Source organism: Pseudorasbora parva, chromosome 6 (genome assembly GCF_024679245.1).
Source record: "Pseudorasbora parva isolate DD20220531a chromosome 6, ASM2467924v1, whole genome shotgun sequence".
Lineage (NCBI taxonomy): Eukaryota > Metazoa > Chordata > Actinopteri > Cypriniformes > Gobionidae > Pseudorasbora > Pseudorasbora parva.
In genome coordinates, this window is record NC_090177.1 from 8,718,261 (window position 1) to 8,730,498 (window position 12,238).

The 12,238-nt window shown below is 52.9% G+C and overlaps 1 protein-coding gene across 1 annotated transcript in view; it reads left to right on the top strand.

The window, feature by feature from the left end:
• Positions 1-12,238, top strand: part of slc1a7b (solute carrier family 1 member 7b) — a 113,628-nt gene that overhangs the window by 84,903 nt on the left and 16,487 nt on the right. Inside the window, exon 9 of the mRNA XM_067445533.1 lies at positions 1,968-2,102. Within this exon, the coding sequence (XP_067301634.1) occupies positions 1,968-2,102 (135 nt within the window). The remainder of the gene's footprint in view (positions 1-1,967; positions 2,103-12,238) is intronic.

Below are 12,238 nucleotides of genomic sequence, written 5' to 3' on the forward strand. Positions count from 1 at the left end.
GAGCTCTGAGCCACTGTACGTCCGACTGATTGCACCTTATCTATGCATCATTTTTTTAAATAATTTTTTATAACTGTTTTAGTTTACCTGTTCTTTTCTTTGGTTATCATCATTTTATTACTTTTAATTCTCTTTACATTGTATTATTTTTCTTATGCATTTTTTAGCCCTATTTTAATTCCTTTCTATGTAAAGCACTTTGAATTGCCATTGTGTATGAAATGTGCTATATAAATAAACTTGCCTTGCCTTGCCTTGCCTTGACGTGAGCGTCCTGTCTGACAGCTGTAGGTCTTCTAGTAGTTGTGGAAAGTGAAATCTGAATCACGTTGTTTAAATGTTTTGTCCCGTTGCTTTTGACTCACAATGGGCTTCTCCCCATTCTTCTCCCTTGACTTTATCAGACTTTATGTCTCCACGTCCCCCAGACTGTCTCATAGACAGTAAAAGATTGCCTGCGAGCGTCTCCTCAGGTCTATACGGTAATTTCTCAACTGTGCGACAGGGTCGCGTTGGTTATGACGCAATCGTTAGCCTATTTTTACAAAAACAGCTTCTGCAGGGCGATAGTGTAAGATACAAGGTAATGGAGCCTTTTATACATTGTCGTGTTTCTTTAGAAATAAACAATGGACAAATGGAGTCTTTAAACGTCTCAGATGTAAAGTTATTCACTGTCAAAGTGACTAAAAAATGAATGGGAGTCAATGGGATGCTAACAGCAGGTGATGGCTTGGTTAGCAATGGCAGCCCCTAGGGGTGGAACGCTTTCCGAGCGCTAGATTACCCCCTTGCTTTTCCACCGTATAAGTTAAAACGATAGTCAATGGAGATTGATAAAATGCAGCTCACTTGTTTATTGGTGTTTTCAGATCACCGGCGCATGAGAGAGAGAGCTCATGTGCATGTGGTTGCCAGATTGGACATGTTTAGGTAAAACACCGGAGTGTATACGGGTTTCTTTTCACAGAAAAGCTCTGTTTGGGGGATTTAATTACTGAAATCTGGCAACCGCATGAACGCGAGCTCTCTCTCATGCGCAGATGATCTGACAACACCAATAAACAAGTAAGCTGCATTTTATCAATCTCCATTTGAGATGTTCTGCTTAAAGTGTCATTCAGTCGGTCTGTGTTCTATCAGGACAGTCAGGACTCACGAGCCGCTTTGCTGAACTGCTGTGAGCTGCTGAAATAAGCCAATCAGAGCAGAGCTCAACATTAATATTCATGACTCTTCCAAATAAGACAAAAACAGAGCATTACATCCTAGGGACAATTTATAGGGTTGTAAATGGACCTTTAAAACTGTATCTGGACAATTTTTGCCCTTAAATAAGCCAAATACCCTCTATGTAGATATCAGAGAACAATATAACATATTGTTTCAAATCATTCTATGGCACCTTTAACAGGTCACACACTATAGAACCGCAGCTCAGCAGAAATAATGTAACCAACAGTGCTGTGTACAACAGGCATAAAACAGCTATAGCTTTCCATAATTAGTTTTCTTTAATGAGTAATCATTTATTGTAACGTTGGCTTTAACAGCAGGACCTCATTATTTCACTAGAAAAGGCCAGATCATCTTTTATTCATCCTGCTGCATTATAAATAGTGTGCAGATCGAAGTGTGAAATCGATATATGTTATTCCTCAATGAAGCGGTGCACATTTTATTACTGGGTGTCGAAAAACATGTTAAAGCTTGAGTGTGTGACACTCGAGTCAACTAAGCCTGTGAGGGCCGAGATGCGTATGCATGTATACTGTTTGCTGTAACCCTGTAATAAATGATGGCTGGTTTTGTGTCACTCAAAAAAGTTGCATGCAATTTGTGTAAATATAAGAATATTGAACATTTAAAGGGATAGTTCTCGCCAAAATGAAAATGACATCATGTATTTGTTTGCTCTCGATGGTCTCTAGTTTTTTGTGTAATGCTTTGTTCAACATTTTTTCCAGCATTACAGCGACAGCAGCGAGCATCGGTGCAGCCGGGATCCCACAGGCCGGCCTGGTCACCATGGTAATAGTGTTGACATCTGTAGGACTGCCCACTGATGACATCACTCTCATTATCGCTGTTGATTGGGCCTTGTAAGTATCGACATGTGCTGTTTGTATATTTCCGTTCAGGGCCGTTCACAGAACATGTTTTTGCATTCTACTGTGCTGATATTCATCATTCTTTTTCTACATAAACATGTGCTAGACAAACATATATGAGCATTTTATCTGCTCTATTTTTATCCATAAATTGTATCCATCCTCATTTGTTTTATCCTTCAGAGTTTTTCAAATTCATTAAGGGGACTTAATATGTCTATGTTTTTGGGCTCTAATAGAAGAGGTGTTTGTGCTTGAAAAAAATATTTTTTTCTCATATTTGACATTGTTGCAGTTCCCTTTCGTTCAGTCACTCCGACGTAACGTCAGTGACTGACGAATGGGGGTTTCGCTTAGAAGCCTGTCATCTCCGAGACTAGAAAGCGCCCAATGGCAGTGCCAATGCCATGGGCATGCGAGATTTGCATGCGTAACTCCGCCTACCCACGTGGGTATATAAGGAAGTAGCTGGCATCATCGCATTATGTTTTAATGCTTCGGAGCCAAGGGTTACATACCTTTCACTCCTACAAGCCTTCTGAGTTAAGTCAGTTCTTCGAGACGATCAGGATCTTCCAGTCGGTGTTGGTGTTCGGCGCGTTCCAGCGGTCACATACTTCCTGCCTGCTGGTCAGACGATTGGTTTCCAGTTGGTGTGTGGTCCCCTGGGCGCTTCGGCATCGACTGCGAGGTTAATCCTCTCACAAAAGAGCTCACACGTGGCACGTCCTTTTCAGGATGTCTCGCCCGTGTGCTTCTGGGTGTGGCCGGTCTCTACACTCTTCTGATGGGCACTCGCACTGTCTGGCATGCTTGGGCTTCCAGCATGCTCAGGCGGCGCTTGTGGATGAGTCATGTTCTCACTGCGGGAACATGGCCATCTCCGTGTTGCGGTCGAGACTCAATGATCTCCGTGCGGCCGCCGGAGTGAGAGTCCCCTCCGTCACCCCCCGATCTGACGTGTCCGCGGCCTCGGTCTCATCCGGTCCGCGGGGCGTCTCTTCGGCTGGTGGCCAGGGTGACCTGAGGGTGATGGTGTGGAATACAGCTCCGACGCTCACGCCTCGGCCCACACCCCCCTCTGTTGCACCGGTACCCGCGAGCGTTGTGATGGAGCCCGCGGCCTCGGTCTCGGCCGGTCCGCGGGTTTCGTTCGGCGCTCCAGAGGAGGATGAGATGTCGGTGACCGCATCGCAAGGTGGGCTAGAGTCCTCCGAGGATGAGGATTCGGCTGTGCTGCCGCCTCCGGGCGCGCCAGCATTGTCCGAGTCGGACCCGGAGTTGACAGCCATGCTTGCCCGGGCTGCCGCGGCGCTCGGTCTGGAGTGGAACCCTCCACCCCGGCCGGAGCGTTCGCGGTTAGATGATTGGTTTTTGGGTGCGCCACGACAGGACAGCCGTCCTGCCGTGCCCCCAATACCTTTCTTCCCGGAAGTGCATGAGGAGGTTGCGCACTCGTGGAGGGCCCCCGTGTCTTCTCGCGAGCGTTTGGCAACCTCTTCCGCCTTCTCCGCCCTCGATGGGGCGGCGGCTAGAGGGTACACTGGGGTCCCCCCGGTGGAGCGTTCTGTGGCGATGCAACTGTGTCCCCAGAGCGCCTCCTCCTGGCGTGGCGACCCTAAGCACCCCTCCAAGGCCTGTAGATTCACATCTTCAATGGTGTCGAAGACCTACAGAGCTGCGGGGCAGGCTGCCGCTTCGCTGCATGCCATGGCAACCCTCCAGGCCTACCAGGCCAAGTTGCTGTGCGACATGCACGAGGGTGGAGCCGACCCAGGGCTCAGAGATGAGCTGCGTGCCGCGACCGACCTCGCTCTCCGGGCGACGAAGGTTACCGCACGCTCCCTGGGCCGGGTGATGTCCACTTGCGTGGTCCAGGAGAGACATCTATGGCTCAACCTGGCCGATATGCGGGACGCCGAGCGGACTCGTTTCCTCGACGCCCCCATATCCCAGGCTGGGCTATTCGGCGGTGCGGTCGAGAGCTTCGCCCAACAGTTCTCGGCCGCCCAGAAGCAGACTGAGGCTATTAAGCATATACTGCCCCGGCGGCCCGCTGCTGCACCCCAAGCGCCGCCGGCACAGTCGCCTCAGCTGCCTCGCCGCCGAGGGCGGCCTCCTGCGGTCCCCCCCGCTCCCGCGCGGCCACAGCAGCAGCCTTCACCCGGGCCGCGCCGCGGAGCGCGCCGCAAGAAGCCGCCCCAGTCCGCGCCAGCCCCGCGGCCCGCTAAACGCCAGGCCAAGCGGCGCTCCTGACGCGGACAGCTCAGAGATGGGCAGTTCTTTCCAGGAGACGGCAGCAGGGCCGCTCCTTCCCCCGGTGGAGGGCCGGGGGAGAATCTTTCGTTCCGCTGCCGCCCCCCGGGGTGGCAGCACCCTAATGTGGTTAAAGAAAGAACTGACATACCCATCTCTGAGCACACAGAGACCGGTGACGGCAGTGTGCGCCGCCCCCGGGCCACGCCGCTCTCGTCCCTCTCTGTCGCCAGCCCCCTCTCAGAGCAGACCCCAGTGGAACGCGAGTCCTTCCCTGGTCTCCTCTGTCAGGGCGCAGCTGTTACCGCCGCCCCGACACCGGGCCGCTACGCCACCCGAGTCCGGGCCGGTAACGCTGCCTCGCTGCCCCACCGAGGGTACGCCGGTGCTCCGCATGACCCCGTTGGTACACTCCCTGGGAGCGTGGCTACAGCTGCCGGGACTGTCCCGCTGGGTCGCACGGACCATCCGGCTCGGCTACGCGATTCAGTTCGCGCGAGCTCCTCCCCGCTTCCGGGGTGTCCGGTACACCGTGGTGGGGTCCAATGCCCCAGTCATGCGTGCGGAGATCGCAACCCTACTGGCGAAGGGTGCGGTCGAGCTCGTCCCTCCAGCCGAGATGAAGTCCGGCTTCTACAGCCCTTACTTCATTGTACCGAAGAAATCCGGTGGGTTACGACCGATCCTGGACCTTCGCGTCCTGAACCGATCCCTTTACAGGCTTCCGTTCAGGATGTTGACTGCGAAACGCCTTTTCGAATGCGTTCGTCCATGCGATTGGTTTGCAGCGATCGACCTGAAGGACGCGTACTTCCATGTGTCCATCCTTCCGCGACACAGACCGTTCCTACGGTTTGCGTTCGAAGGGCGGGCATATCAGTATGCTGTACTACCATTCGGGCTAGCTCTGTCCCCTCGCGTCTTCACGAAGATTGTCGAGGCAGCCCTTGCGCCACTCCGGCAACAAGGGGTTCGCATCCTGAACTATCTCGACGACTGGCTCATACTGGGCCACTCTCGGGACCGGGTGTGCGAACACAGAGACCTGGTTCTCCACCATTTAGCTCGTTTGGGCCTTCGGGTCAACTGGGAGAAGAGCAAACTCTGCCCCGTGCAGAGGATCTCTTTTCTCGGTATGGAGATCGACTCGGTCGCCATGTGCGCGCAGCTTACCGGCTTGCGCGCGCAGTCGCTGCTGACTTGCCTCAGGCAGATAGAGAGCAAGCGTGCGGTTCCACTGAAACTATTTCAGAGGCTCCTGGGGCATATGGCATCTGCAGCCGCGGTAACGCCGCTCGGATTGCTTCATATGAGACCGCTTCAGCACTGGCTTCGCGATCGAGTCCCGAGATGGGCATGGCGGTCTGGCACGCTCCGGGTCCCAGTGACTCAGGCCTGCAGACAGACACTCACCCAGTGGTCGAACCTCAGTTTTCTACGGGCAGGAGTGCCCTTAGAACGAGTTTCCCGGCATGTTGTTGTGTCAACAGATGCGTCCACCACGGGTTGGGGTGCCATGTGCAATGGACATGCAGCCGCCGGCTCTTGGTCAGAGAGCCAGAGCCGCCTGCATATCAATTGCCTCGAGTTGCTGGCAGTACGGTTCGCCCTGCACCGCTTCCGAGCGTTGCTGAAGGGTCAACACGTACTAGTCAGATCGGACAACACGGCCGTAGTAGCGTACATCAACCACCAGGGCGGTCTACGCTCCCGCCGCATGTCTCAACTCGCCCGCCATCTCGTTTTATGGAGTCAGAAGCGCCTGAGGTCCCTTCGTGCTGTCCATATCCCGGGGATCCTGAACCGTGCAGCCGACGAGCTCTCACGGGTTCAGCCAATCCCTGGGGAGTGGAGACTCCATCCCCAGTCGGTCCAGCTGATTTGGGATCAGTTCGGGGACGCACAGGTAGATCTGTTTGCCTTCCACGACTCGTCCCACTGCAGCCTGTACTATTCCCTGACCGAGGGCACGCTCGGCACGGATGCACTGGCGCACAGCTGGCCGCAGGGCCTACGCAAGTATGCGTTTCCCCCAGTGAGCCTTCTTGCACGTGTTCTGTGCAAGGTCAGGGAGGACAAGGAGCAGGTCATTTTGGTCGCCCCGTTCTGGCACGGCCGGACCTGGTTCCCAGAACTAGTGCTCCTTGCGACAGCCCCTCCCTGGCCAATTCCTCTGAGACAAGACCTACTCTCTCAGAGACGGGGCACCCTGTGGCACCCGCGTCCCGATCTTTGGAACCTCCACGTGTGGCTCCTGGACGGGACGCGGCAGGTTTGAGTACCCTACCACCTCCGGTGGTGGCTACCATCACTTCCGCTCGGGCCGAGTCCACGAGGCAGGCCTATGCGTTGAAGTGGAACCTCTTCGTCAATTGGTGCTCTTCTCGCCAAGAAGACCCCTGGAAATGCCCGATCGGGTCTGTGCTCTCTTTCCTCCAGGAAGGGTTGGATCGAAGGCTGTCTCCATCCACCCTGAAGGTTTATGTGGCCGCTATCGCCGCCTACCATGACCTCCTGGACGGGAAAACGGTAAGTAAGCACGACCTGGTCATCAGGTTCCTGAGGGGTGCGAGGAGACTACATCCTCCTCGCGCTCCTCTCGTACCCTCTTGGGACCTCTCAGTAGTTCTAAGTGCTCTGCAGAGGGCCCCATTTGAGCCTTTGCGGTCAGTAGATGTTAAGTTCTTGTCTATGAAGACAGCGCTCCTGACCGCACTGGCCTCCATCAAGAGGGTAGGGGACCTGCAGGCATTTTCGGTTGACGAAGCGTGCCTGGAATTCGGGCCGGCCGACTCTCACGTGATCCTGAGACCCCGGCCTGGATATGTGCCCAAGGTTCCCACCACTCCGTTCAGAGACCAGGTGGTGAACCTGCAAGCGCTGCCTTTGGAGGAGGCAGACCCAGCCTTGGCACTGCTCTGTCCAGTACGCGCCCTTCGCGCTTACGTAGACAGGACGCAGTGTTTCAGGACCTCAGACCAGCTCTTTGTCTGTTATGGTGGGAAGCTGAAAGGGAAGGCTCTCTCAAAGCAAAGGCTGTCTCACTGGATAGTGGACACCATTGTTTTGGCTTACCAGCAGCAGGGACGCCCATGTCCCCTTGGGGTCAGGGCCCATTCCACCCGGAGTGTGGCCTCCTCTTGGGCTTTAGCACATGGCGCTCCGCTGACAGACATCTGCAGAGCTGCAGGCTGGGCGACACCAAACACATTCGCCAGGTTTTATAACCTCCGAGTGGAGCCTGTATCCGACTATGTACTCGCCTCTACAAGTGGCCGGTAATGGATTGGCTCAGGTGTCTTCGCTTGCTCGCCATTCCACTCCACGGACTGGATACGTGCGATATTCTTCTCAGGTGAGTTCCCCGAGAGCCCTGAGCTCCTCCAGCACTGATGACGCCGACGCCAGTAAGTCTGCCCTTAGCCCAGACACTCGTGTCCGGCCAGGTGCCCCATGTGCATGGTTCCCCTCCGGCGACCCCCACATGTGTATTTCCACCGTAAGCCTCCCTGAGCGGGTGTATTCCCTTGGCAACCTTGCCACCTCCTGGGGTTAAAAATCCACCTTCGGCTGGTACCCCAGTGATCTTCCGTATGCAGCCCCCCGGGGTCATACGTGTATACCTAAGTCCTCCCTACGGGTAGGCATCTTGGCGCATATCTCCTCCTGGAATATGCCTCCCAGTGTACCTTGGTATTCCTGCGTTAAGTAGAGGCCTTTGACCGTCCTAACTTGCATCAGGGTTCTCACGCTTGCGCAGGGCACTGGAAGACAGCCGAGTGGCGTTATTGCATTGGGACCCCCATTCGTCAGTCACTGACGTTACGTCGGAGTGACTGAACGAAAGGGAACGTCTCGGTTACGTATGTAACCCTCGTTCCCTGAGGAGGGAACGGAGACGTAACGTCCCGTTGCCACATCCGCTGTACCGCTGGAACGGAGTTCAACTTGGCTCCTCAGCAGGTAAAACATAATGCGATGATGCCAGCTACTTCCTTATATACCCACGTGGGTAGGCGGAGTTACGCATGCAAATCTCGCATGCCCATGGCATTGGCACTGCCATTGGGCGCTTTCTAGTCTCGGAGATGACAGGCTTCTAAGCGAAACCCCCATTCGTCAGTCACTGACGTTACGTCTCCGTTCCCTCCTCAGGGAACGAGGGTTACATACGTAACCGAGACGTTCCCCAGTCTGTCAGTAACGCTCTGGGGTTTGTTTCCCAAAATGATCGGTGGTCGTAGGTCCCATCATTACCAGCAGGGCTTGACATGAACTTTTTCGCTCACCAGCCACTGTGGCTAGTGGTTTTCAAAGTTACTAGCCACTCAACATTTTCACTAGCCACAAATTTTGACATCGACACCATGAGGAAAAACTGCCATATAGATATTTTTAATGTAATCTCATAATTTGGCAGCAGGTTTATTAGCCTGCTGTCACTTTAAGACCTGACGCACGGATCCATTACACTGTTACACGTGTGTTTTCTTCCTGGAAATAATTTTTACATTATTTTGTGTGTTTTTGACTGTTTAAGTGCAATAAGCAGTGAAAAAGAACTCAATTTAATCCTGAGCTTTATGTGTACGCATTTTGGGTGTGAGCACAAAATCTGATGGAATGAGTAAAATCCCCAAAATTCAAACCCCGTAATGGCAAAAATATTAATCCGGAGCAAATTAAACAAATAAGGGAAGGCGGAAGCGTTATTTCAGAAGCATTTATTCAGAAGCATATGTCAGAAGCATTATTTCGGTATCAAAAAACATTTCTACATTTTTGAAAACGCTATTTTGCAGTTAGTTTATTATTTCAGATGCCTGTTTTAAAAGACTACAATTATATATTATTTATAAAATTAAACCCGCCAAAGTGTCTAGTAGGAGTGACTGACCAAGGCGAGTTGGCGGGTGTTAATGTCTAGCCCAAAAACTGCATTGCAAAGTTGTGTGGTTAGAGCTCCAGCTCCAGACCTGTGGTTAGAAGCATAGTTCCCTTTCAGTCGGTCACATTCGACGTATTGGGATCACTTCTGGGAGCCCCTATCAGCTTCGAGATATAGAAAACGGGCCAATGAACATTGGCGTGGGTGCTTGGCATAATCGCACCCCGCACGGCTGGGGGGTTATAAAGCGGAAGCTATCACCACGCACTGTTGTCATTCACTTCGGAGCCGAACGGTGTTGATGAACCATCTGACTGCCTTCTATCTGCGAGAGAGATAGAAAGCGTGTGCCGGGAGAAACACGCTTTTTCAAGCAGCTCTCCCTCTATGAGGCACCTCTATGCGTTGAAGTGGACCCTGTTCGTCGACTGGTGCTCTTCTCATTTAGAAGACCCCCGAAGATGTTCCCTCTGCGCCGTGCTTTCCTTTCTACAAGATGGGTTGGAGAGAAAGCTGTCTCCCTCCACCCTCAAGGTGTATGTGGCCGCAATCGCTGCCAATCACGAACTAGTAGAAGGTAAGTCTGTGGGGAAGCATGACCTGATCGTCAGGTTCCTGAGGGGCGCAAGGAGATTAAAGCCGCCTTGCCCCCCCTCTATACCCTCTTGGGACCTGTCTCTGGTGCTCAGGGCACTTCAGAGACCTCCCTTTGAGCCTTTGCAGTCAGTGGAGTTAAAAATTCTGTCTTTAAAGACAGTACTTCTGACTGCATTGGCCTCTATCAAAAGGGTAGGGGACCTGCAGGCATTTTCGGTCGACGAATCGTGCCTGGAATTCGGGCCGGACTACTCTCACGTAATCCTGAGACCCCCAGCTTAGATATGTGCCCAAGGTTCCCACCACTCCCTTTCGGGACCAGGTGATGAGCCTGCAGGCACTGCCTTCGGAGGAGGCAGTCCCAGCCCTGGCTTTTCTCTGTCCTGTCCGAGCCCTTCAGACTTATGGGGACAGAACGCAAAGCTTTAGGACCTCAGAGCAGCTCTTCGTCTTTTACGGAGGACAGCAGAAGGGAAAGGCTGTCTCCAAGCAGAGGATGGCCCACTGGATAGTGGATGCCATTGTCTTGGCGTATGAGTCCCAAGACGTGCCCTGCCCGCTTGGGATTAGGGCCCACTCCACCAGGGGTGTAGCCTCGTCCTGGGCGCTGGCTCGTGGCGCCTCGCTGACAGATATTTGTAGAGCTGCGGGCTGGGCGACACCCAACACGTTCGCTAGATTTTATAGCCTACATGTAGAACCGGTATCTTCCTGTGTACTCACTTCTCATAGTCTGTAGCACCAGAGCCCATTCTAGTGTTGACTTGCTGTGCCACTCCCTTCCTCATAGAACGGGGTTCCGTGCGCTTATATGCTCCAGTCAAGTTCCCCAGTATGGTGAACCCTGTTGAGTTCTCCGCAACCCGCAGCAGTCAGACGTGGCGGAGCGTCTGACGCCAGGTCTAACACTCGTATGCAGTGTGGAACTTGTGTTAGGCTGGGTTCCATATGTAGTGATCCCCACGGCGGTCCCATATGTGTATTCTCCACGGTATGGCTCCCTACGGCGAGCCCATGTCTTTCCCTCGTGCGGTGTCTGTCCCCCGCCCAACAGGGCCGGGGCCATCCCTGGGACTCCCGTATGTGGTACTGCTTAAGGCCAGTCCATACGTGTAATTTCCACACAGTATCCCCTTTGGGGGAGTGTGGCTTCCACAGCGGCCTCCAGGGGCATGCATTCCCAGCGTTATCCAATATTCCACTGTTTGGGTCTTGTGGAATGGCAGTGTAACTCTCCCTGCAGGAAATTACCCGCTGAGACGGGGTCCGAGGGATTCCCGCAGGGTGCTGAAAGTGGTAGTAACTGTGGCGTTTTCCATAGGGATCCCAATTCATCGGTCATATGACGTACGTCGAACGTGACCGACTGAAAGGGAACGTCTTGGTTACGCATTAGAGGATGGATACCCGACCCGAGCCCGACGGGTTCCGACGGTACCCGACGGGTCGGGCCGGGTTCGGACAGATATTTAGATATGACGTTCGGGTTCGGGTCGGGCTCGGTCACGTCAGCGCGATAAGGCATTGAACCTTTTAAATTTAAAACTGCTTATTATGAAAGTAGCCAATGGGCCTGTTTAACTTGATGCAATGGTTTGTTTTTGTGATTAAAATAAATGTAAAATATTACCCTAACATCCGTCTTCCTGCACGCGGAAATTTGTTTATGTCGCCGTGACAACAACGCGCAACACGTGCCTGCATATTGCCCGCGGCATCCTTGTCATTCCAGTGAGCGCAACTTCAGCGCTGCTGGCAGCAGGACAGCCTTGAAGCCGTCCACAGTTGATGCAATCCTTTTTCTGCATAAAACCTCGATTAGCCTAAACTTTGATGGATAGATTATGTAAATAGATCCCATGTCGCAGTTTAGGAACCATACAGTTTGAGAAAATTGGTAAGATGACTTTCATTTCAATAAGCATTTCAATTGTGTTACGTTAATGTTTTGTTCTGTTAGCTTGGGCCCTTTTTAGCAGACCTTTGTTCATTTAATTTCAGTTGGCTGTTTGATTGGGCTCTGTGTAACGTTTGATGCCCCGTGTGCGCGCTGATGCGCTCGTCTGTAAACATTTCAGAATGCCTTCCTTATGTTGCTTAATAAAAGCGGGCTTTCCACACAAACAAACGTACCTGTCATTAGTATATGAGGGGAAAAAATAGATTTTAACTGTCGGGCTCGGGTCGGGCTCGGACATAAATATTTTAATGCCTGTCGGGCTCGGGTCGGGTTCGGTTACTGCTCTGTCGGACGCGGGTCGGGCTCGGACAGAAAAATGCGGCCCGATCCGCACTCTATTACGCATGTAACCCTCGTTCCCTGAAGGAGGGAAGGGAGACGTACATCCCTTCGCCACAGTTGCTGTACCATCACTGCAGTTCGAGC